A 27526-nucleotide genomic window follows, 5' to 3' on the forward strand; every position below is an offset into this window, starting at 1 on the left:
TATGTAACACCTCGCAGATATGGTGTTCAACTAAACCTATGAGAAACAGAACCTATAAATTATATAAACGTACAGTAGTCAGATCGGCTTCCAGGTTGTTCAGTAACTTTAGAGTACGCCATAACCAAGAGGGATCCATTTTTGCTTCTTTTACACAAACATGAAAGAAAAGAGACATTGTATCCACAAAATGGCGACTAACGTGTGCGTGCAAAAAAAATTATTATTAAATGAAACCGCACGTAAAAATAGACTCAAGTGTACGTAGTTGCACATGACTGAAATCACAATGATACCCTTCAATAGACACACTCTACATTCATCATTCGTCTAAAAATTCAGCCGAATAATGCCACAGCATGAATCAGACAATATAAACCAAAAATGGTCACTTTTCATAACTCAAGAATGGTGTAGCGTAGAATATTAATGAGCAAAAAGGTCAAGATATGCCTGAGAACATACATATGAATTAAAAATAACCTTAATATTTTTACTATTTCTGAACGTAAAACAATTATATCCTATATAATAAAGCTTTCTATAAGGAATTTATGAAATATAAGAAACTTCAGTTTAAAGAAAAAAAAAATAACGTTAAAAAAGACAGCCTCACATTCCACAGCCGATGAAACAGTTCAAATATAAAATATATATTTACCGGATCCTCCAAGTATATTTTCTTCCTGTGATCACAATGAATTTATGTTTAATAACCAATTGAGATTTACTGAAACATTCTCTCTGCTTAGCCTATCTTACATTTCAATTATTACATTCATGAAAAATAGACCCCAATGCTGGATTTATGAGAAACAGACCATAACATGGGATTATTGTGGAACAGACCATGAAGTTGGAACTGAATCCAACCCCAAAGAACAGACGATTTGATTTTCTAGACATTTCTCTCACTGGAAGCTTCTTCTTCAGCAATTATATTTCTTAATACGAGCTGAATGGAAATTTTTGACGCTGATTATGTAGAAGCCGTGTATTGCGACCGATTTATTATCAAGAATTTTCTAGAAGCTTTTTCGTACACATTTATGAAAGTGATGCGTCGTTGTACTTCGGTGCTACGTTTGCTACGTACGCATTACAGCACGCTCGATAAAATAGATTTGAGAAAAGCTGAGAAATAACATAATAAAATTAAATTAAAAATTTAACCTAGCGCCGATGTGTAGATTTTATTTTTCGTTTTTGTCAGCTTAGAAGTAAGAGTGCGACTCTCCCGCTGCGTCCCCTAGCGTGTTACGTTGATGAAGTCGCCATGTTGGACCGGACGAAACGCCCTTTGACACGAAGTCGCATTTCCTACTCGCTTCGGAACTTTAAGGCTACGTGAGTCTTATCAAATACAGGCAAAATGGGTGAGGATCGCGACAAGGAGAAGTCTGACAAGGGTAAGTATTTGAAAAGCCATCAGAGTAGCGTTTAAATGGAAATAACTTGACAGAGTAAGCGACCTTTCCGCTTGGCAACCCGGGTGGCCGAAAACAACGGCAAGCCACATCATATTTAGTTGGCTTTCCGGTAACTTTTTCATATGTCTGAATAAATACGGCATTGGTACCATTCTAGACCAGAACTGCTTTCTTTTCCGTATTGAATGGTGGTTATAGCAAATGCAAAAACTGAAACCCTATAGTACCTTGTGACGCTGGCTACTTTAATCTCCGGAACAACGGTTAAAGGCACCCTAGGAGTTAGGCCCACGCATTTTATTATTGCCTCGTATTGTATTTGTGTAAAGCTTACACAGTTAAGAGATCATCGCAGGTATTAAAACGTAGCCCCAACAAACCATAGCGAAAATTAAGGCTGGCAAGACTTTCGGCCAACTCGAAGATACGACAGCTGCTGAACCTCTAGGCTTAAGCCAGCCATCAGGGAGGTATAATTTTGGGGAAATTTGAAGAACCCATTGCGTGAAGTATTTGGTATTTTTTTTTTTAAAACGTTGATTTATCGGTGTATGCAATATGCATGCAGGAAATAGTTGGGGAATCTCTCTAATATGCTGAATAGGAACGTTTACAGGCCTAGGACTATGTAGGCTATTGGGGAAAGTGAGTTTGGTACCTTTTAATCCAAAAGCTTCTTTTTGCATGGATAAAACGCAGAAAAACTAAACCATTTTTGCCACATATGGAGGTGTCAACCCACGATATTGCTGATTACAATTAGGGTACAATATTGTGACTGGTAACGAATATCACTTTGGTGTTTAGTTCAGGGTCATTGCATAGTCAGTTGATCACTGGAAAGAAAGTGTTCATGGGCAGTTGGGTGTAAATTAAAGGCGAGAGCTGCACGAAGGTCTTTTTTATTGATATAATTTTTTGAATGAATGTTGAAATGGTATAGCCTATATATATGATGCAGTACAGATAAGATAATTTGAGAAATTTACGAGATCATGAGAGATGTTCAGTCCTTTGTCCTTACTCTCTTCCCTGAGGGGCTGATACCAAACAGCACCCCACAGAGCTTCCTCCAAGTTTATACCAGCCCCTCGGGGATTAACACAAAAACATAAAGAAAAGAAGGTAAATTTAATGTTCTCTGTAGATTTCTCAGATTATCTCACCTGTAATGCATAGGGTATACATTCTTTTCTGTATTTAATAACCCAAAAAATTGGTAAACTGTATCTTTGTTTGGCCATTTCCTTTACATTTACCCATTTGGATTCACTAAACTGTTTTGCAAGATGCCATATTCGATTTAGAATTATCTTCATCACTTATTGTACGAAGACTAAACACAATTATATTAGTTTTTATGGTTGTAACCTACTTCCCATTTTGTAAAGGAGCTGCATTCTTTTAAATTATATTCTTTTTTAGTTGTCTCAACAGTTAAATATCAAGTGTAAGTGGCAGATTGTGTTGTGGTTGCATGTCCTTGGCAAATTTAAAATTTAATCAGTCAAAATACATAGCCCATAGTTGTCAACAGTAACAATTACCGAAACTTTTTCATAAAACTTGAAGAAAATGTAGCGAGGAAAATTGTAGGAAGGCATGCTAACCGAACTTGACCTAACGTGGAGTGCTGGTTCCTTATGTGGGTGACAGCGTTTGCTTATCTGGACCACCCTAATATGACTAATCTCTATGTTAGGGTTCATTTTTTCATGTTTATCCTGCCCATTGAAGATATGTTGCAACAATATTCTTGTTTACTTGGTACATTATGAAAATACTCATTCATTTCCATGGTGCAATTTTCTTTTTGTAGTGTCCCCTTAGTTCCTATCTGCGACCCTTGTCATTCCTTTCAGTGTACCTCCATTCATATATATCTTTTTTCCATAATCCTTTCTACCCTCTCCAAACAATTGCTTCATTGTGCAACTGCAAGGTTTTCTTCCTTTTACTCTCAATTTCCCTATAAGTGCTGAATGACCTCAGGTCCTGGCAACAGGCTACTGGCCTAAATTTTACATTCTATTCTATTCTTTTATTTAATCACATTTTTCTTGTATTTATTTGTCAATAATGATCATAAAAAAGATGATTGCAGTTTCAGGTTACTTGAGTTTTATGATTAAAGCACATGTGAAATTTTATTACAGATCGGGAAGATAAGAAAGATCGAAATGATAAGGATAAAGAGCGAGATCGGGACAAGGACAGAGACAGAAAAAAGAGGAGCAGATCCAGATCACGTGACCGACGCAAGCGCAGGTGAGATTAAGATCGTTACTGTATGTGGAGTATCTCACTTTACATTTATGTTGAAAGATCCTGTCAGAGGATTTTGTTTTGTTTTTGAATTTCTTCTGTACAATTTCATTAGAGCTTAAAAGCAATTTGGACATGAAATAACTTCTATTCCAGAACAAGATCAAGATCCAGAGGCCGTTCGAGATCACGATCACGCTCCCGGGAGAGTAGGCGAAAATCTCGCAGAAAGAAGCCTTCACTCTACTGGGACAAACCTCCACCAGGCTTTGAACACATAACACCAATTCAGTACAAAGCCATGCAAGGTAAGGTTTTAGTTTTGATTGCCCATTAAGAGCATTTACAAATGTGAAGCATGAGACTGATTAAATACTGTATTCATTAAAAATTTGCCAGTTAAAAAGGAAAATGTGCTGGGAAGGTATACATAATGAAATCAAGAATCAGTTTAGTTTATTTTCCTTTGTAATTAGCTTGTGCACAGTGCTTGCTTATACAGTTTGCCAATCATTGTCCAAGTAGATTAAGCTTGAAGCTTAGTCTGTATTAGGTCATATATGGTTAGCCATTGCATTGCTATTTATAGCTTATTGTAGAGTATTTTAGGCAAATTGCTGTGGATTATTACAGGTATGTGGCTTTCTAATACGAATAAATCCATTTCAGCTGCTGGACAAATTCCTTCAAATGTCACTGTGCCGTTGATTGCCCCCCCTACTGGACAGATGGCAGCAGTGCCAACAGCAGTACCATCTTTGCCAGAAGTAGCACAGGTTGCACCAGTTCCTGTTGTAGGGTCAACTATAACAAGACAGGCTAGACGTCTTTATGTGGGTAACATACCGTTTGGCGTGACTGAAGAGGAAATGATGGAATTTTTCAACCAACAGATGCATTTAGCTGGTCTTGCACAAGCTGCTGGAAACCCTGTTTTGGCTTGTCAGGTAAATATTGTTATTTATTTGTAAGGCTTGTATGGTAACTACATAGTTGGCTCATGCTAGCTCTGTAAGATATTTTGTAATTCTGATCATTTGCATTGAGATCTGACTATACCATCTACCACATTTGTAGATATTCTTTAATTTTAACATATATGTAGTTTTTGGTTTTCTTTTTAGAGGTTTAGAACCACACAGTGTTCCAAGAGTTTTATTCCTGTTGTGACTAAATTGTGCAATGTATGCGTATTGTGTGGTAGATTTATTGGAGCTTCAGAATGACAAACTTGGCAAAGATGCATTTTAGTTGAGCAGCCTGACATGAGTGTCACCTCATATAACTGCCTTATTCATTTTACATAATTTATTTGTTATTTACTTTATTTGGTTTTCTTAGATATTTCTTGTCCATAGTCTATTCTTTACTTCCTAATTTCCTTTCTTGTTCTGGGCAGCTTTCCCAATTGGAACCCTGGGCTTCCAGCGAGACAGGTTTTCCATGTTAGGGAAATGAGGCATATAGGATTAATGAGCTTAGTATGATAGAATTGTTGTGTTATAACAACACTGATATGATTTGACTTATTTGTGAACAGTTGTTTACAGTCACATGTATAGTAGATTGGATTCAATGTGGATGTAGTACTCTCTGAAGTTAATATGATTAAGATTGTACAGCACCAATTTGAATCAAGAATGAGAAGGGAGATAAAGTGATTTTTACTGTAAAGTTAAGATTGTTTTGTAGATCCTGTTGTCATATAATTAGCTGTGAGAAGTCACCTAATTGCTCTTAAAGGTTAGGTATGATTTCTTTCTTGAATAGCAAATTGATTTGTTCATTTACTGTAGCAAGTTTCGAAACAAATCTACCAACTAGATAGTAATTATATTCTTATGAATCCACTTTGTATTAATCTGTACATCTCTTTAGATTATTACTTCACTTCTGTGATTGTGAAGTAGATCAGTATTGTAAATGAGCACTCAGGAGAAAGCACATTGTATCAGACAGTGTCTGCTGTACCCCCTTGACTATCAGTGTTTTCTTGCCTTGTGTGCTTTTGTTAGGTTTACTTATATATGGGCTACTGATGTGAACTTTGAAATCTTGACCTACTGAATGGGCAAAATGAATTAACTAACATGGAAATGTTGCTATTATTGAATATAAAACATTTAACACAATTATTAAGCTGGGTATGAAACATTGAAAAAGACAAAAATCCATGTCTTAATTGGGTATGATGGTATTGCTGACATCAAGATGGTAAGTAGAGGTTTCTCACAAAAAGATAATCACCTCAAGGTGGTCCGAATATATATATATAGCTGCCATATCTCAACAATATTTACATGTTTTTGAGAAACCCTGCTAACACATGCAGGTGCATATGAACCCCCACTACCTAACTTGTTAGCGTCTGCAGAATTCATCCTTTCCACTTAGCCATTGTTTTAATTTTCCCAGCACAAAGTACATGGCATTATTGTATTGGAATTGAAGTGTGTATTTTTGTTTGAGGTATAGTTCATTATTTGTCTTTCATTTTAAATGTAATGAATGTGAACTTTATTCTTGCCCTTTTCTGTTGCAGGTGAACCTGGACAAGAATTTTGCTTTCTTAGAGTTTCGTTCTATTGATGAAACGACTCAAGCCATAGCATTCGATGGTATAAATTTCAAAGGTTTGTAAAATAATGTGTGACTTTCTGTCAAATGGAGTATTTGGAGAATCATGAGTTTGCAGAAGTCTCAACCTAAACTGTCTCTCTTCGTTGTTTGTTTAATTGTGTGCCATAGGATTTGTTGATTTTGGTTTAGAAGAATGTCATTGTGTTTTGTAGAGGTATTGGATATTAGAGAAAACATTCATATATACAAAGTAGGTCAGAGATAGAATAAACAAAAAATTTAAATGTACTTTATTTTAGGGATTTATCTTTCAGGATTTTTTTTTTTTTTTTCCTCACCATGAACAAGAGTACAGTATGTGGTATTAATCTTTTTTATTATATTGCCAGAAGTTATTAGGACTGATAGCCTTTCAGTAGAGGGCATATGTTTTGTTTCCAGTTATTTTGTGCCAAAATGACAGTAAGTTGTGATTTATAAAATATTTAAAAGTATATGATCATTGTAAAGTTTGTAAAGTGGTCCAGTATGTCAAAACATCTGAAAGCCTTATTGTTTGCTACCAACCCTTAGATCTTATCTTGCAAGTTTGGTAGAAAAGAAATTAAATATAATTTGAAAAATATGCAAAAAGTAAAACTTTGTGCTGCATCAGATGAAAATACTGCAAGAGGAAAAGGCAGAAAACAGTTACTTACTGAAATGAGTTATTAGCTTGTAGAAAAATTAGTTTCAGATTCATGTGGCTCTTTCTTTTTATATAACAGACATTAGTGTGATAGGTTGTTTTCCTCGGACATAGTCTAGTTGTATAGGGTTTTCTTTTTCAGACATGCTAAATAAGCAATTTGGCAGTGATATGGAAAGTTGCACTGATTACTGATCCTCATTGGTAAGATGAAATGATTGAAGGGTGTAAGGTTTTTTAGCTTGTCACACCTTATGAGGACAATGAAGTTGGCTGATCTTGTTTCTTAGATTAGATTAGAGTAGATTACAGTGCAATTACCCATTGTTGCTGTTTCATGATTAGATGTTTGTTGCTGTTTCATTATTACCAGATGTTTGTTGGCACATATATCATTTACATTGTATTCACTTTTCGGGTATTGAAGTGTCAATTTTTACTCTTAAGGTCAGTCTCTCAAAATTCGACGACCACACGATTATCAGCCGATGCCCGGCATGTCTGAGCATCCCACGTTAACCATGCCAGGTACGACATCTCAGATCCCAGGTATGAAACGCGAAGGGGGGATCCACCGGATGTGCCTGTAAATTCTCTCATTACCGGCAACAAAAATCAGTATAAGAGTCTTGCAATGGGTGGTTTACTTTAAGAGTAGTAGAACAAGGCTAAAAGATTAATTAAAACACATCTAATTAGCTGTGGGTTTGGCGGCACTGAGACAATTTACAGAATATTTCCGTGTGTGTTCCAGATTGTTCTTTTTTCTTATGCTTAGTATTTATTTTGTATTTATACCTGTGAATAGTTTGAAATACAATATTTTAAGAGACCAAGGGATTCATGAAATTTTTTTTGACATTCGAGGTTCTATTAGAATTGTGAGCAATTCAGATAAGTTGTGTGGAAGATTGTAACTATAACATTTAGTAGTTGCATGAACAGCTTTTTTTTTTTTTTTTTTTTTTTTTTTTTTTTTTTTTTTTTTACAAGCTATATAAAGGAGTGCCTGAAATACCTTAAAGGTTTTAGTACTTTATGTTGTGTTGAGGAAATAAAAATGAAGAACAGAGTAACCTTTGAAATGCAAAAAATTGAAACAGGAACATAGTAGTATCCTTAGAGATTGTTGAGGAATAGTGATATAAGTCATGCTTAGTGGTTTCTTTTATTCCGATTTCTCTTGTATTTTTAAATGATGTCCAGTGGCTGAAATTTTTACAGTTTTTGGGTATTGTTATTTTTGGGTATCTTTATGTGCTAGCCATATATGTATACAGTATAGGTAAAATATGAGAAAGGAAAACCCCTTGAAGCTGGATAGCCAGTTGAGAAGAGAGCAAGCAGAACACAAGTAATGGTGTGATGGAATCTTAAATGCCGATATCTGTTAACTACAGGGGTAGTGGTGTAGGTAATAAGCTTTTTCGTTTGAAAATGTCTTCAATATAGATGGGATGTCAGGCTTAGTTTTACATAAAAAAAAAAGTAGAATAGATTTCCCTTTAAAATTCTTGAATGGAGATCTTGATGGAAAGTAGTAGGGTTTTGATACTAAGTACATGTGATTCCATTGTCATTTTTGCTATTTCATATCTGAAATTTTAGGGTGAATGGTATTTCATTATTTCCTGTGTATATGATATGAGGCTTTCTTTAGTGAAGTTATATACCACAACACTTCTATTGAAGATTTTGTTAATTTTATCTAATGATAAGGTGTTTTAATGAAAAATTAATGTAAAATGTTGATTCATCGCAGTCAAAAATAGGACTCAACATATTTTAGGATTTATTTTAGTTTTCTGAGGGTATTGAATTCTTGGCACAAAAGCATTGGAGCTCAGGAAGTATTATTGCCGTCATTCACTTTACATATATGAAGATGATGTCATAGTTTTTGCTAAAATTCATTTTACCATACATGAACAGCTGTCTGAAGGGGTTGTGAAAAAGAATAAAACATTAGATCCAGAATGTCATTTGGTTTAATCACTATATAATTGTTTCTGCTCCTTCAGTCATTGCAGGTGTGGTGTCAACAGTAGTGCCCGATTCTCCTCACAAGATCTTTATTGGAGGCCTTCCAAATTATCTCAACGAGGACCAGGTATGTCGTTAGTCTTGTGTTTGCCAGTACAACTCTTCCTCCTCTCATTTTTTACAAAGAGGAAAGAAGGAAGCTCTCTTTAAGGGCCAGTCTGCAGCTCAGACATCAGAAATGGTACTATTAGCTATTTTAGTAATTTCTCTGTAGGTGTTTTATTTATAGACTACAGTATACTTATTTTTATAATTTTTGTACTGTTATGAAATGATTGTATTTTGTATTTTAGAGTACTTTACTGAGGACGATTTCTTCATTGCCATTTCTTTTTTTAAGATGTGGTACGAAAGGAGACCTTGATTGGTTGTTATGTTTTCACAAGGATTGACCAATGAGATGAATAAACTTTCTGTTTTGACACTGACAGTTTGTGAATATAAAATTAAGACATCTAGTAACACTTTAGTTGACAGTTACTTTGTGTTTTAGAAATCAGAGGATGTGATTTTCCTTACATAAACTTATTTATATAAGTTCGTATGTACAAATGATTTAAAGGTGATTTGTGGAAGGTAAGTTTACACTTTGAAAGAGAAGAAAAAATTTTTGAGGCACATGGGTTGGCTTAGGAGACTTAAGGTAATTCCTAATCTTTCATTTGTCTCAGAAATTTTTTTTTCTTGTCAGTATCTGTTTTGATTTTCAGCTGAAGGTGAACCAGGCAGCTTTAAATTTTAGAACAAAACAATATGCATCTTTGCATTACTCTTTTGAACTTGCACCACCTGGTCATTAGTGGTGCCCATTTTTATTTATTTTTTTTTTACTAAAGTTTGTTCAGCTGTGGGAGCCAAGTCTAAACTTCTTGCAGACAGGAATGGTGCAGGTGAAAGTGGGTAAGAAAAGATGTTCTTGGTATTTGGTTTGCTGATTTTTTTTTTTTAGGCATCAATATTTATAAAAGATAAGAAAGTAACACCAGAAATATGTTTAGTAGACTTGTACTGATAGGGAAAAAGACTTATTTTTGAAAATATATAGGTGAAGGACAAGTAATAAAAGACTTAGTTTTGAAAATACTTATAGGTGAAGGATAAGTACTTTTTCGAACTCTTGGCTGAAGGGTATGCTTACGATGATGGATGTCAATAATTTGTTTGGTATTCGCTGATACAAATTCATTTATCCAAAACTGATAACCTTTCTTAAAGGTAGATGTGACTGAGAAGGCTTTGGCTTTGACTACATCTCCTAAAACCTAATTGTTTTTAAAACTGTATTTTTGTCAGAGAATCGATGATAGTATTTGTTCAACTTGAAGATTTTGCCCAGCTAACTTACTGGACATACACTTATGCGCTGTAATGTGTTCCAGAAAAGTTATCCAAGTGCAGTGCTGTTTTGTCAAGAAGTTGAAAGTTTTTGGAATTTAGCTCTTGTCTTTTGTGGTGTTAATAGCAATATTGAGAAACTTGCGTATGGCAAAATGAATTTCTACTAAACACACCAATCTTGGTCAGTTCTTTTGGTATTATTTGGTATTTGACAGCCATTTCTTACAGGATTTAGATTGTTTCTGGTTATCTAGTTGGTTTCTTATCTTTTGTATAGAATCTTTGGTTTAAAACTGGCAGGTCAGGTTGGTTCAGTTCAAGTGAGGATGGCCCGACATCGGCACATCTTTTGCAGGCACTCACACACAGGTCAGCCAGCACAGTTTAGATGCGGTCGACTACTACCAACTTCCACCAAACCACCATGTGCGGAAAGCAGATGCAACTCGGCTATGACATAATCACCACTGCCCACATTTCTTGTTCACATAGCTATAGAATTATAAAAATCACAAGGCTAAATTTAGGGCTCTCAAGAATATATTTTTAACCCTCAAGCAACCCTGTACCAAATCTACAGGAGGCATAAAATGGGTTCACCTTAAAGATAGAAGTAACGTAAAGGGGTTGATTGATTGGTAATTTTATTTTAATCTGTAAACAAATCATAATTAAGACTTCATTTTGATGCAGAATACCAGCTAAATACTCTTCAAAGAAGCTTATTAGCCAAAATTAAGAAGCCTTGGTATGATTGAGAAAAAATTGATTTTGGACATTATATCCAGCTGTGTTATGCCCTTTTTCCAGTTTTCTTGCAGAGTTCTTTTTCAGAGCTGCATTCTTTCAGGGTTTTCTTTCAGGGTTCTCTTTCAGACTCTTTACAGGGGGTTACTCATGGGCCTTAGTTTCAACATACGAATGCCAATATTCTTGAATTTTATTAAGTGATTAAGTGTGCAACCACCAATCATTGAAAAACCAAATATACTGATCATGTCTTTTTGCTTTCTTCCCCCGTTTGTTTCCCCTAGCGAAGGGTTCGTGGTTGAATGCCCTAAGAGGCCCATTTGTACTGCCCATGATAAAGCCTGCCTCACTATCCATATCATAATGAACCGTCCTGACCAAGGCAAGTTCCAGTCTTTTGGTCGTAAATTGGCGCAACAAATTTTTTAGGGTCGAGGTTCCGGGTGGGAGATAGATAGGTAAGTTCTGCCCAACTTGTCTTTGGTCAATTGTTGCCAGACTTCCGAGATTGTCCACGGAATTTTTATTTCTTTGAGTCAAGATTGGCCAGTATATTGTCAGATGGGATGAAATTTAGGTGTTTACAGGTAGGTTTCATGTGATTTATATAGTTCATCTTAAGCCAGAATTTTGAAATTGAATTTCCCCACATTTTGAATTTTTTTTTATTAGGAATTTTGCATGTTAATGTAGCAAAATGTATCTGCTTAAACTAATGGCTGTTGAGGTGTAATCTGCTTTTAGAATATAGTTTTAGATTTACATAAGAATTTTATCTCCGTTCCACATATATAAAGGTTCAAATCTTGATTCATCTTATATAATCCTTATCTTGCTTGAACATAGTTGGAAAAAGAAGTTATGTAAATGAAAACTGTGCTTAATAAGATTTATTAAATACATTTTCATTGGATATCTACAGTAATACCACTAGAGGAAAAAGGTTTTGAGGGTTGTACACTCACTCACTCAATATGTTGGCTTTTAGGGGCCAATGGTCACCCATTGCTACTCTCACCAGACTTTAACTACTGGTTTTTCTGACCAGGTTGCTAGTCCCATCCCCATGGTTCGTCACGCTGGTTGGTGTATTCGTTTAGCTTACACTAGGGTTTTCATTTTATGAGACTAACACTACTTTTTGCCTAGGTTTTACTTGACTGTCGTCATAGTCCCTTCCTTAAATACTTTTTTGTATTCTCAATGAATGACCTGTATTCGTATTTGAATATTGTGTACTTAGGGATCAGAGTTGAATGGCTCATTTTCCAAAAATTGCAATTTGAAAAACTTTTGAAGTGCTGTTTTAAATATCAGATTGGATAGTTTGGTATTGATTTTCTGAGGTTGCACTTGCAAATAATTTTTCATATAGTCATTTTGTAAAGAAATGTTTGAATATAGTTTTTTATGATTGTATTATCATTTGTTAAGGTTGTCAGTCAGATTTTTAATCCTAATTGAAGCTGCTTAAAGATATTACATTTTGACCAGTGCAGGAGACAGTAGATGAATTTTGCAGTGTAGGTTGTCAGCAAGGTTGGGCATTAAAAATACCTATTAGTTACTGGTACTTCATTGTATCATTCATTCAGATTAATAGACTGGAATATGTATGATATACAAGTACTTTAGGTAAGTTAGTATGGATAAAATGATTTATATTTATCCACTATTTATAAGGATTACTTATGATAAATATGATTTATCATAAGTAATCCATATAAATAGTCCCAAACAGATCTTCAAGTGAACAAACTTGTTAAAATCAGACAGAAAACCCCACTCCTTTCATCCTCTTGGCTCTGTTTTTAGCAGACGTACTCTGAGGCTCTCTTTTATGACTAGCATTTTTTGCATTAGTGTGATTTGCCATAGATTTCAGTCATTCACTACTGTACTTTTTACTTTTCTGTCATTCTGACATTAGCTTGTAGTGAATTGTGACTTTATTTGTGGTTTTGTCCTCTGGTCACTTGTTACTAAGTGTCGTCATATTTTTGATAAGATTCTTGGAATTTTCAGTTTTAAGATTTCAGTAATTGTAATTTTTAGATATTACATAGCAGTTTCTCTTGCCTTTGCACAATAAATGGTTACTTTTAGTCTTCCATTTTCAGTTTTCAGTATAGTTTACTGCTGTGCTGCTTTAGTATATGTAATTGTTCATTATTTTTAATGTTATGATCCTATCGTTAATCCTTAGTTTTAGGAATTTTTGCTCATTTTGTGACATTTTCCATTGCTGTATTTTTGGATTTTTGTAGATTTGCAGTAGTGACTTTCGTTATGCTGCAGTGTACATGTGAAAGTTTAGTGGAGTGATTGTGATTGCAGCTCCTTATGTCCTTATTGGACAAGGATTCACATTCAAAAGTGACCAGTGTGAGGGAAATTGGACTGTTGGCTCGTGGTTTCTTCATTTCCAAAGGAGGGTTTGCAAGCATCATGCTCCCAAGATGTCTGCAGCTGCCTCCTCAGGCTTTTATTGTTGAAATGCACTGTTGCATCTACAGTTAAGAGTTCTTCAAGATGGTTATCATCTTCCTTTCCTCAATGCCAGGCTGCCATTGCTGACTTTAATTTTTGTACCATACTTATCCAACTCCAAGATGCTTGACCTAGATGAAAAGATAACCTTCATGTTGAAGGGAGTAGTGAAGAAAATTTGGAGACCAGTCATAGACCTTAGACATCTCAAGATTCATCTGAGACGGAGTCTGTCTGATGATGTGTACACAAGGGAATATCCTTTACTTATGTGGACTTGAGGGAAGCATACTTGTACATCCTTATTCAGTAGTCTTCATATGACAGAAACAGGTGTTTTAAGTTATGGGCCATTGGCATCAGTCTTTACACAACCCAGCAGGTCTTCACCAGGACTTTGATGCCTGTGGCTACCTATGCATATTGTCTGGGTCTTCATCACTGGTGCTACCTCGATGACTGGTTAGTCTTGGCATCTAGCTATCTTCTGGCATTGTGGTGGTCTATTGGGCTACAGTTCAACTTGGATACATCAGACCTGTTGCTTGGTATAGTTCTTGGGATGAGGATTGACACCATCCTAAAGTTAGTCCACCATTCATAAGAAAGGATTTGTCGTTCAGCACCCCATTGATGCTTCCCTGTGTCATACTCAGCCCACAGCACAGTCATATTAGGTCCAGGTAGGTAATGAACATTATCCCTGGAGAAGTTGATACCTCATCTACCTCATTGTTGGAGGGCGGCCACCATGTTTTATGTCTGGGTACCAGTCATAGAAAGCATGCCTCAGAAACTACGTTGGAGGCAAGACGAGTAGAATCTGCAGAAGGGTATTCCTTTAGTTCTGCCAGACCTGTTCCTGTTGATGGTTCCTTGTTTCTTGACCAGAGGTTGGTAGCCCATCTGTTGGATCTAAAGAAAAGGAGTTGAAGATCCTCTTCTTAGTCACCAAGCATTCATGACTGCCTCATTTGGTTTGGGTCATTTCCTTAACTGCTGGCATAAATGAATAAATGAATCATTCATGGCCACCTCATTGGGTTGGGGCCATTCTGACAATACTATCTCCATCATTTAACTGCTGGCATAAATTAATTTAATTATTGGGAGAGTAATTTGCTCGCAGATGGCAGCTAAGTTCATAGGCAGAGTTCTGGGCTGGCATTAAAAGTTCTGGTGTTTTTGCTTTGAGACTGCTGCCTACCAAGTTCACCCAGCTCCAAGTCAAAATGCTGGGAGAAAAAGCTATCCAATACAGAAATTTTGTGGCTTAGTATGCAGATCATTACAAGGCAACCCCCTCTCCCCTTTTTTGATGGTATGGGACAACTCTAACTTGGAAATTGGCTTTATCAATAATTTGTACATATTTTGAATTAAGTAAGGCAGTGCATCTGGGTAGTTGAAAAAATTATTACCATACCTGTGAAGAACTATCAGAAACTAAGTATTTTGACAGAGCATTATTATCTCATTGTCTTGCTATTTGTAAGTAAGTAGAAACATGACTGTGAAATAGGAATGAATGTTTCTCTTTATATTGTAGATAATTGAACACTACTTGTCTTATAATGAAAGTTTTTCCTTGTTCAACAGCAGACATTATTTAGAATGGGCGTATACTGTATCCATACATTAAGTGATTAGTATGTCTTGAGAAGATCTGTATTTTAAGTAAAATAGACTATGGCAGTGACTGTGCTACTCGGTAGTTACAAGGTAATTTCCTGTGGGTCTTAATAGGGTCAGTGTCATTATGGCATCCCACAAAGTACACTAGGCATTACTATATGGTGTTTGTAGCATCCCTTTGGCCCCTAGCTGAACTTGTTTAGTCTTTTGCTTCCATTCCCACATCCTTCCTTCCATTTTACTGTCCAGTCTCTCAATTGTGAATTCTTACCACAACTATGGGGTTTTCTCAGTTTCACATTTAGACCTTTGTACTTCATCTCAATTTCTGGGTCTCTTTATCTGCAACAACTCCACTCCCTCTTTTCACTGTCTCGAGAGCTGAATGGCTGGAAGTACCCCAGTGCTTGGCTTATTTCATAATTCATTCATTCATTTCTGATTGTTCTTTTGAGTTTTTATTCTTTGTAGGATAGGATCTGTGGTAGTGTGTTAGAACAAAGTTTGTAAATGCAAATGCTCTTTTGCTTACTTTGAGTGACAAATAAGACTTAAAAATTCTCTCTCTCTCTCTTTTTTTTTTTTTTAGTAGCAAGTTAGCTTAATTGTTGCTTGGCTTATTGGTTCTGAGTCCAACACAGTGTTTTGTTTTGTTTGGGCAGTCATTTAAATCCTAATATTCCTAGCATTAGGATTTTAGTTACATTCTTATTCTGAAAATTGTTGTGGGTTTTAGTTTTAGTTCAAGTTAGGGTTTGTACATACAGGCAGAACTCATCAGTCTTTATCACCTGTTGCCTAATGTAACTTTATATCTTGCATGATTGCTGACATATCATATAGCAAGCTGTCTCATCGAGCAAATAAACAAATAAAACTGGAGCAGGATATGTATTACCATCTTTATACCAGACTGTCACTTGTTACTGAAAATGCCGATAACAAAAATCAGCCTGATTCTGTACGTGTGCTTATTTTTCTGAAGACCTTTGTTTAAACTTAAAAATTCTAGACCTTTGTTTAAACTTAAAAATTCTAGTAACAGTTTTTTTATGTTGGATGGTTATTGTACTAAAATTTAAATTTGCAACTTGAGTTGTATGTGGATACCAAATTTCCCAATTATCTCTTTTGCTCTATGCAGTCATGGTTACTGTTTCCAGCATACCTGTATATTGAGAATTTTACATATTTATACTGGTTTCTGTTAGCAAATAGAACATTTCCTGTGAAAAGACACGCGTTGAATGTAAAGTTTCACATGTTTTTAGTGATGTGTGTTGGTACTCACTGTTGTACATTACCTTTCTCCAGATGGGATCACAGTATCATGTAATAGCTTAGGCTCTTAGATAGGACTTGCCTTCTGTCAGATTCTGAAAACTGCTCAGTTCAACTTTTTTGAATGTTTTTTAAGAATATTCCCTTTTTATAAACTGGGTTATAATTAGGTTATATATTTAAGCATGGTATTCCAACTGCATGTATTTTCTGTTTTATGTTAAATGTGCTGTTTGAACATTGACATGCTCTTAATATCATTTAGTTAAAAATCATTTATTGGTTATTGTGCTTCATTTAGCAAGTAAGCGTTGAACTGTAGGGAGAAAACGCCAAGGTAAAAAGAATTTTAAATTTTTTGTTTAGAATTTTTTGTCAAATCATATCTTCGTAGTATGCATTTTTTTTTATTTTAACACCTAGAATTTTTCCTCCTGATAGTACACAGTACCATTTTTTTTTATTAACGATCTTTCCAAACATTAGCATTTGCAGTATCACAATTCGGGTTATGCATTTTCTTTTGCATAAAAGTTGTCTAGCGAGGTATTTAAACTTTCAAGAATACAGAGAGGGATACCGCTTAGTGTTCCATGCCTGTCACGTGATAGATAGTATGAAAGGTTCTTTGCAGCATCTCTCTGGCCCTCAGTGGCAATGTTTCATGCCTTTTTATTTCCCATCTATTCCCTTTGGTCTCTTTATACACCTAACTGTCCAACTTTCCCTCGCATCAGTTTTCACCTCTTTCAAGGGGGGTGGAAAATTTGGTCAAGCTCTGTGATAGCTAAGTCACAAGACTGTGGTCTGTTTAAATTTCTTTGTAGGAACTTCTATCACAAACCCATTTCTTCTACATGACTCCCAATGTAGACACTCAATCCTAGTGTAAAGACGACGACTATCTGTTAATCCTGATAGGTTGGCTTGTATGGAAAGGATTCCTGTAAGTTCTCAATAGCTAACTGTCCCACTTTAGTATTGGCTCCTTTCGATCACAGTTTTCTGTTGACTTTTCAGTTCATCGGGAATGCCTGCGTTCCTCAGTTTCATTCGCTTTACATCCTTGGCTAAATAAATGAGCTCGACAGTTTGTGTAAAGTACGTAATAATAATTCATCTTTGGTTTTAAAAGAGCTTGATCATGACAATATCTGGAGCTTTTTTTCAAGCTTCCTTTGCCAATCCTGCCTTTAAGATGGCTTTTCCTTCAGCATTTGCCGCAAAAATTTCTAGTAAAGCCACCCACAACACTAAGGACAGATGCCACTAGTCCCTTGCATATACAATTTTATTGATTTTACCAGACTCCAGCTGGCACTAGTTATGAAAAATACAAATTAATTTAATAAATTTGTCATATTTGATTGTTTGTGCTTGTATTGGTTCTAACAGGGATTAAGTCAAGAAGAAGAATAGCTTGAATTGGTTACCAAACCTCTCAAACTTCCATTCAACAGGATTATAGAATTGTTTTACAACTCTCTTCACTGTTCCTTCGTTTTGTTGAGGTCAAGAATGAAGTTTATTCTACCTCCTAGAATTTTTTATTTATTTATTTATTTTTTTTCTTATGATTGGGATGAAGAAGCGTTATAAGCTAAGGGTTTAGGTATACGGGACATTCCATTGGAGTGGAGTAAAATTGTAGGTTCCTGGCTACCTTTGCCACCTGTGAACTGGTCTCTTTATTTCCCAATACCTTCTGTTACTCTTTTCGAATGAGCACCATATTCTTTGGAAGCTTGAATTTCAAATCAGTGGCCCCTGTGGGCTTGTTCCATATGAATAGGGTTCATCTTCTGAATAATAATTCATTTAAGAGGTGCTGTTTACAAGTTGCTAAATTCCTACTCCATTGGTTTGTTAGTCGTGTTGGGTGAAGTTCGACTCACATCAGTTTAGGTTGTGTGTGTCAGGAATAGTCGTTTCCTCTAGCATGTCTTTATGATGTTGTTCTAGTCTTAGACCAGCAGGGTCACATGCAGCTGTACCAACGATGCAATGACTTACATAAACATCTACGAATGAAATTAATGATTTCAGTGCAAATCCATTACTTTACCCCCCAGCCCAAGAAGAACCCTAAAAGGGTTCAGAGGTCTGGTTAAACAAATCATTTATAACTAACTAACATTAGTTTACCTTTATTGCCCACCTCTTGACCCCTTTGTTGTGTTGCAACTGCTCTGACCATAGAAAAATGCATCTTTGCTACTTAGACCCCATGGCCATCTGTATGCACATGTACCAACGTACAGGGAGTAAAAGGGTCGTTGTTTTATAAATATATATATATTTTAGAGGTGATGTAATTGAATTAAAGAAGAGACCACCTTATATCATAAGCCAAACTGTCTAATTCCTAGGTTGAATCTTTGACATCTTAGTTGAAAGCTCATATTATATTATATAAAAAAAGCAAATGTCAATTGACTGAACTAAAAAAAAAAGTAAAATTCTTACTAATTAACATTAAAATTCATGTGGCATAATTTACAGGCAACATTGTTGCTGTTATGTAAGGTAACAGTTTTACCACTATATTTATGGAATTCAAGATTGTTGGTCTACTGCAAAACCAATCTTGCAAAGTTGATATTAAATATATAATGAATCGTGTTGGAGATTTTTAAGGTGAATGTTAACAATTCAGTTCAAGACTTAGAGTGGTAGCAACCTTTCTCCTTCAACCAGATCTCATAGCTATTTGGAGTGTTAAAAATTATTTGAACTGAGATATGTTTGTTCTAAACAGATGTTCACTGACATAACTCAGGTCAGTTAGCTCCTTGACGTTAAATATACCATTTCTTCCATTATAATATCCACGCCTATGATATATGAAAAACGAACGTGCATATTTATGTAATTAAAATATTATGCTTACACACCAAAATATCATCAGCAACTTACATTGGAACCTGTTAAGCTAAAAGGTCCCACAGGTATGCAATATAGACCAATTGACATTTTCTCTGACTCTTTTTCCGAATTATCAAAGTTTTTAAGAACGCAATTTATAATTTTATAAAGGCAAACCTTCTGGACCATTCCTATGATAGTCAAGTGTTTTGACTCGCTGGTCTGGTTAAATTGCTCTATAACAACAGTGATCTTACTTTTTAGGTAATTAATATTGTTCTTTTTAAAAAGGACAAACCCATCTTGCCAACTTTTTAAGAGCTAACATTTTTTCAATTGATTGATTAATCTTCATCTTTCTACTAGGAATTAAGTGTCTGGCAAGTTATGTAAAATAAGGTTTGTGTTAAAAGTTGTTGGGATTTTTTATTTTTTTTATTTATATATATTTTTTTTATAAAGATTGAAGTTTAGGAAATGCTATTATGAAAGAGTCTTGGTTCAATTTTTTATCTGAAGCATGAAACCAGAATAATTAGAATTTGGATGCAAATTCTCTGGGACTCAGTATGTATCTTGATAATTGAGTAGTATGATGCAGGTCAAGATACATGCATGATGTTTACACTTGGTCATCAGTTGAAACTTTTAAGAGTAGGTAGGGAAGGGAGTTGAATGGAAGAAATAATCAGCTCTGATTATTAACACTGATTGTTTCTTCTGTTTAACCCATAAAAGGTTGGTGTTCTTGCTTAAGTAGACAGCAGGTAAGCATATAACACAGTTACAAAGTATTTAAAATGCACTCTTGAAACAGTTTTTGCATTTTACTGAGTAGTAAATTAGTTTTTTTTTTTTTTTTCCATCTTTTTTTAGATACTGGTCTTGCATTTAATTTGGTAGGAGGATTTGTGTGAGCCCTCTGAGAGTCAAGATATTTAGCTTTGTATTCAGGTTAAGCTAGGTTGTGTATCTAGAAAGGTTTTCAGGTGGTTTATTGCCTTCGTTGGAGTGTCTTTGGTGAACTAATGCATTCATTAAACTCCTGTACAATCTCTCTCTCTCTCTCTCTCTCAGAAAGTCATATACAAAGATCAAGAAATTTCTAATATCTTTTTGTGTTGGTTTGGAAGAAAATTTTAAAATTTTCTTTTTGGTGCTTGATAGTTTTTAGCAGTGATTCCAGATTTTCTGAAGTAGGATATGTTGTGTTTTAACTAGCATTGATTTTTTTTATGGCAATTTATAGTAGTTTTTATGATTTCCCACTGAAGCCTCTTATCATGGTTAACATTGTGCACGGTAAGTTTGATGCATCTGCTGTCGTGCTGATGAAAATCATACACCTCGAAAGTTGTGGTTACTATGCTAAATACAAACTTTCCTCTGTCCCTTTATTATTTTTTTTTATATACTTGTATACTTCTTCAAGATTCATACTTTTTATATTTTGTTTTTAATTTGGTTTGGAATTAGATTTGGAAGCAGAAATAATTTGGTTAAGATAAGAACTTGATTAATATTTTGTGTGTGGGTGCAATCATTTCAGGTGAAGGAGCTGCTGATGTCTTTTGGTCAACTGCGAGCATTTAATTTAGTGAAAGACTCTGCAACTGGACTGTCCAAGGGCTATGCCTTTTGTGAATATGTTGATGTCAGTCTGACTGATCAGGTTAGTGAGTATGGTCTTGTATTTCATTATTTGGTTCCCTAATAGGTTCCACTCATTCATGTTAGTAATTTCATTATTTAAGTAACATTCCAGGTTTTGAAATTAATCTAATTATATAAAGATTAAAAACAAACTTAACATTCCAGGTTTTGAAAATCTAATTATATAAAGATTGAAAACAAACTTTTTTTTTAATTGAAAACAAACTTTTTTTTGAGTATGTGATTGTGAGTGAAATTTAATCATATACAGTACTGTAAATAAGAAAGTGAGGAGCTTGTATGCTAAATTTTTTATTCAGTAAATGAAAAGCACATACTGCAGCCATATGAAGGGCGAAAGTAAAACCACTGTTTAAAAAGTTTTTTGTGCATCTCAGGTTAGAGACAGATCAACAGTTCCCCCCATAGGGGGTAGTGCCATCAGTACATTATGCATGGTATACTGTGGGCACTACTAAAGGGTGGTTACTGTGTCCCATCCAGCCCTAACTACCATCACTTTTTAACCTTACTTTACTTCCATTTCCACTTACCTTCCCTCTTGCTGCCCAACCTCTAAATATGGCTTAGTTTTACCACTAGATTGCAGTACAGTACTTGAGAACATCTCATTCATTTTTTGGAGGAGTGAGGTTTAAAGTAGATTTAAGTTCTTGTTAATACAGGAAGTAGATTTAAGTTATTATTAATACAGGAAGACCAACTCAAAATACATTGGAACCCAATGGAGTTTCAAATAAAATTGTTTGGAGGAAGTATGACCAGTGGTCTGGGTGTTCTGCAGTTGAGTCTTATGTCTTTCAGGATCTATTGATGATAAATAAATTTTCAGTACACTGTGCACCAATGAGCACCAAAAATTTCCCAAACAGTAATGGTCTGTATCAGTTAATATCAACTGTTAGCTCTCTTAATGATATAAGGGTTTCTTGCAATATCAAGTGTTCCTACACAAATACAAACCCTCGGTCTTTACATATGGGATGAACTTTCAGCGAGCTGGAAATCCAGCCGTTAAACTTTTGCAAGGTGGTAATAGCTACTGATGGTAAGGGCAGAAGCACAGCCCACAAAGTCAATGCGTATTCAGTTCTACGCAGTTTTCTTTTGGCTGCCATCTCATTTAGATGAGCATTTCCTTTCTCCGACTTGCTGTTTGACTTTTCCATGTTTGAATATATTTGTTTTTATATTTTTTGTTATACTTTGCATATATTGATGTATTGAAACATTTCAACATTTTTTTCTGTCTCCCTAATGATATATTTACTTATTCATGCTACTTAGCCATATTGACTTCCTGTATAAGTTTTGGAGCCTTTCTCTTTATATATCATTTTACATACTTTTTTGTTGCCTTTTTGTATTTATGCAAACCCAGCACTTAGACGTCTCTCAACCTTGTATTTAAGACCTTCCCTCTTTGGCGTTCTTTTTCTTCTTGTTCTGAAATGCTTTTTCATGAACAAACTGTTTTTATTTTCAACTACACAATTTTTTGGAATGTTGCATTGGTCTTTCAGATGTTGTGTAGATTGAGAGGCTTGAGACAAGGCAGGTTTTCGTGTCTCCAGGTGAGGGTTCCCTATTCAAGTCATACGAGGATGAAACTTCCCTAAACCTAGCAAGGTTGTTGTCGTATACCGTTCCAGCTAGGAAGATGGTCAATTATTCTTTCAATCTCAACATTACTATTTGGCTCGCTCTCTGCGGACCATGTGCATAATAGCCATTGACTATGCCACATTGAGAATATCGCTTCTCGTCCAGTCAGTGAAGTTTACCAGTGACTGGGTCTGGTGAGTACTTGGATAGGTGACCTCCTGGAGCACCAGATTCTGTTTACATCTTTCACATCCATGATTCAAGTCTTGGCCTTACAACTTCGTGTCATTCTGCCTGATTCGTCAGGAGATAAACTTGTTTTTGTTTCCTACTCAGCCAAGTTGTGTCTAGGAGCTCCATTTCTTTGACTTTATGTAGTTACACTTCCCTTTGAGGAGTGGAAGATTTGGGAGATGCAAGTAGTAGTTGCTGCTGATGCACAACCTGAGAGGGAGAGAATGTTATGTGGATCTTAAGACAGTTTCAGGAGTCTCAGGGTCCAAATAGGCACTCCTTTGATAGCAACGGCTTGGAACTTGACCACAGTTCTTTTTAGACTTTCAAGAGTCTCAAGATCCAAAGATAGGTACTCCTCGGTGTGATAGAAACAACACCATGATAGTGCAATGGTCAACAAAGGGCCTAGTGTCCTTTCATCTACTCTGTTGCAGTTTGCAGTGCAGTTGCACAAGTAGACAGTAGAACATTCAGTACAGTGGCCAACCAGACACATCCCAAGCAAGAAGGATGTAATTACAAACAATTAATTCGCTAGAAGTTGGGAGATAATGACAGTTGATCTTGGCACCTTGACTTCAGGAAATTCATTCAGCCTCTGAAGAAGCATGATCATAGTCCTTTTCTTGACTTACTGAAGTTAGCGCTGTTCTGCTCTGTCTTCTCGCACCTTGAAAAGAGTAAGACTTCTTTGGTATCCATTTACATCTGGAGGCTTATGCCTGTGGTTCCAATGACAGTATGATGTCTATGTTGCCTCCTTAAAGATTAGACTTGCAGCCCAATGCTGACTCGTTTGTTAGCTTCGAGTTGACCGAGAAACAGTGTCCAAGTGGTCATTTCTCTGACTGGTGAGATGATCAAACGAGTGTACCCCACAACTTCATGGTGGACATCAGTACGTTTCATGCCAGATCTTTCGAGGCCAGGGACATAGGTCTGGCTATCACATGCAGGAAGAACCTGTCAGCGGAGTACTAGGATGGAATGTAATCGTGCAGATGAATCACATTCATCTCCTTTTACCTTGGGATGTTGCCCATAGGTCCTTGGACACCTTTTCCATGGGTCTTGTGGTGGATGCTCAACAAGTCATGTAGTTCACCCAGCTCTTGAGGGACAGGCTGCATCTCGCCTAAGGTGTGCGGCTTCAAGGAGGTGTGTGTGTGGGGCTGGCCTCCTCCCTTTTCTTCTGTCTTCCTTCCTCTCCCAGAGGGCAGAGGAACAGTGTACAAGCTGTCAAGTGCTGGACGGGCTTGCATACAGGTGAACTAGATGACTGAATATCCTATCTATAATCTAGCTCCATCTGGATTAGTAGATGCATATCCTTCCTTCTTTCTAGCAAGGGGAGAGAGGGACTGACTATGAATAAACCAGTTGATTATTCTTAGCTTTATAGTCTCCGACACTGTGGGTTTATCTAAACCTTTTCGAATCAAGAATATTACATTCCTTTAATTAGAAATGCCCGGAAGTCTGGCGATTGAACCTCTGCCTTGTTCAATAGATCTGAAGTATGGTCTTCTTCCTTTGCTCCTTCATGGCCAGGAAGAGAGTACCCAGGTGAGCTGAACTACTAATCAGTTCAGAGATTTACTCAGAATCCTCCCTTCAAGAGCAAGTCTCCCATATGTAAAGACCGAGGGTTTTTATTTGTGTAGGAATAGATAACAAATTTTAAAGTAATTTGTGTTTTTCCTAACATACACACCTGATGTATTTACATAAAGGCCCTACCTCTTCCACCCCTCATTCTCTTACCTGGGCCAAAAGGTAAACTAAAATTGAATGTGTGCCGACTTGGTGGGCAGTGCTTCCGCCCCTACCATCGGTAGCTATTACCGTAACCACCTTGCAAAAGTTTAACGTCCAGATTTCCAGCTTGCTGAAAGTTAATGTAAAGACCTCAGGTTTGTATATTAAGAAAAATACTAGTAACATTTTTTTTTTTTAAATATGTCATTTTTAGTCTTTCGTTAACCAGTTATTGCTTGTTTTATGACGGTATTATCAGCAATGTCATCACAAAAATTGTATATCAAATTCAGTTTAATTTCTTCTTCCAGCTCATGTGTATTACCCAGGACTGAATTTTAATTTGTTACATGGAACTTGTTTAATTTAGATAACTTTTAATATATATATGGTTTCTCATTTTTGCTTTACTTTTTGTAATTTTGTGGAGATTTTAATTTTTTCAGTTTCACCCATATTTCTGTGGAATTCTTTTGTGCAAGTGCATATGGACACACCAAAAAGTTCCTAAGTTAGGAAGGCCTGTTTATAAAAGTATTGGTACAGTTTGTACTATATATTGACAGAGGAAAATTCACATATGTAAAACCAAATACTGTACATTACTTTTATTGATGATGGTATTTATCTTGAATTTATTTATTCTTTCCAGGCCATTCATGGCTTAAATGGAATGCAGCTAGGTGATAAAAAACTGGTTGTACAACGAGCTAGTGTAGGTGCTAAGAATGCAAATGCCATGGCACAAGCTCCTGTGCAGATTCAAGTACCAGGTTTACAACTTCAGAGTGGTACAGGTCCTGCTACTGAGGTGTTATGCCTTATGAACATGGTAAGTCAAGTCTCTCTTGGGTAGACAATTGTTTACTAGTACAAGTAGTTACTGAAGTTCTAGATATATTGCCATAGTTCCTGTAAAAATAAAAAGTATTAAACTTCCGGGGCACTATATTGTGACATGAATTATCATATCCAGAAAACCTCTTAGAATTTTTAGATATATCGCCATAGTTCCTGTAAAAATAAAAAGTTTTAAACTTCCGGGGCACTATATTGTGACATGAATTATCATATCCAGAAAACCTCTTAGAATTTCATTCATAAAGGTGTTAGTTTTGGAATTAAAGCTATAAATGGTAATTTCTGTGTTGTTACTGCACGAGTACTCATTGTTTTCCCCAAGAGTACTGTACGAGTCTTGAACCTCATTTCAGGTACTACCAGAAGAACTTAAAGATGATGAAGAGTATGAAGACATTCAGGAGGATATCCGGGAAGAGTGTAGTCGGTATGGCATTGTTCGTTCTGTGGAGATTCCTCGACCTGTAGAGGGGGTTGAGGTCCCTGGTGTGGGAAAGGTCTTTGTAGAATTCAACTCTGTTTTAGATTGTCAGAAGGCACAGCAGAACCTTACTGGAAGGAAATTTGCTAATAGAGTGGTAGTGACCTCTTACTTTGACCCAGATAGGTACCATCGACGTGACTTTTAAATTTAGATTTTAGTTTGTCTTTTGCCACCATTGTACACAATAACATTGGACTGACAGAGGAGTTATCAACAAGTGATTGGACTTAAGTAGACACAAATACTTTAGTGCTGGAAATAAAATTGAAGTCAGACTTAAAGTAGACACAAATACTTTTAGTGCTGGAAATAAAATTGAAGTCAAATCATGCTTTTTGAAATTTGTGATTGTCCATTTGCATATTTGAATTAACCCTTGAAATTGTAATTGTATTCATTTCTCTGGGAAATAAAAACACAAACTAATGCCTCATTTGATTTATTCCATCTGTAAATGTACAAAATTCATAAGCTTTGTACTGGAATGTTAAAAACTGTTTTAACAACATAGGTGTTTCAAAATTCACAAGCTCATATGTCATCCCCAATGGTCCTCTGGTGTTAACTACAGTAAACCCCCATATTCGCGGGGGATGCCTACCACATCCCCCCGGCGAATAGCGAAAACCAGCAAATACTGACGGAGCTTGAGGCACTGAGGGTATACTGTACATCAGAAATTCTCCTAGGAAGGTCAACATTTGTGACAACCATGATCACCACCCATAGCTATCCTTTGTAGATGGACATGAAAAGTCCAATCTAGTTACTCTGGCACCATATCAACAGGACAACAAAAAATAGACAAGGAAATCTGAGCTGATCTAGTACTTACTTGACCATGAAGAACAAATAACTGGTCTAAATTTGTTTGTTCTCAAAACATAAAAGAATGCCCTGAGAACTAGTTATATACTTATTTAATAGCCAAAATGAGAATGTGTTCCAGACTGCAGAAAACATGGAGGGTTAAGCTCATCCCTCTATTTTTACAGACTATCAGATATACAAGGTAACTAAAGTAAATGTCAAGTCACAATATGTACCCTTAATTATATCCAAGGGACAGTAATTCTACCTCAATTCAGAGGAAGAAGTGGTCAGAAAAAAGTTATATGTTTTAGGCCAAGGATATTTCTAAAACAGGGATATCAGACCCTCAGCAAAAAAAAAAAAGTCACAATACGGGAAAAATTAGTTACATTATATTACATTCTGGAAAACATCTACCACAACAAATAACATACCTTGACCAGAATAAAGATCAGTTGTACCTAGACTAATGAACTAAGTTTTGCTGCAAATTTGGGTATGCAATTATGAAATTAGTAGTTTGTTGGTCTGAAGATCATTCCACAACCAGGACCTACCCTTAAATGCATAAAATGTGGACTTACACATTGTAAAAGGTGCAAAGAATGTCCTTTTCTACATACACATTATACAGTAAAAATACAGAATTAAAGTTACTGAGGGCAAGAACAAGCTTGGCAACAAAAGAAAATTAAGTTGGAGTTGAAAAGATAAGGAATAACTGTGTTA

The 27526-nt window shown here is 35.8% G+C and overlaps 2 protein-coding genes across 4 annotated transcripts in view; one reads left to right on the plus strand and one right to left on the minus strand.

The window, feature by feature from the left end:
- The window catches only part of Clp (Cleavage and polyadenylation specificity factor subunit 4), a 56192-nt gene that overhangs the window by 12956 nt on the left and 15710 nt on the right, over nt 1-27526 (minus strand). The gene's annotated exons all lie outside the window — the stretch shown is intronic.
- On the plus strand, nt 1037-26410 carry U2af50 (U2 small nuclear riboprotein auxiliary factor 50). Of its 2 annotated transcripts, XM_067116545.1 has the most exons (11): nt 1074-1092; nt 1219-1409; nt 3587-3698; nt 3852-4003; nt 4365-4642; nt 6238-6328; nt 7411-7512; nt 8985-9073; nt 20915-21037; nt 25292-25471; nt 25854-26410. In XM_067116545.1, the coding sequence occupies exons 2-11, from the start codon at nt 1373-1375 to the stop codon at nt 26127-26129; spliced, it is 1440 nt and encodes a 479-aa protein (XP_066972646.1). In that variant the 5' UTR covers nt 1074-1092; nt 1219-1372; the 3' UTR covers nt 26130-26410. The 2 variants fall into 2 exon arrangements, with proteins under 2 accessions (XP_066972645.1, XP_066972646.1); XM_067116544.1 differs by having other exon boundaries at nt 1037-1409.

The sequence above is a fragment of the Macrobrachium rosenbergii genome, chromosome 14 (genome assembly GCF_040412425.1).
Source record: "Macrobrachium rosenbergii isolate ZJJX-2024 chromosome 14, ASM4041242v1, whole genome shotgun sequence".
In the NCBI taxonomy this organism is placed as follows: Eukaryota; Metazoa; Arthropoda; class Malacostraca; order Decapoda; family Palaemonidae; genus Macrobrachium; species Macrobrachium rosenbergii.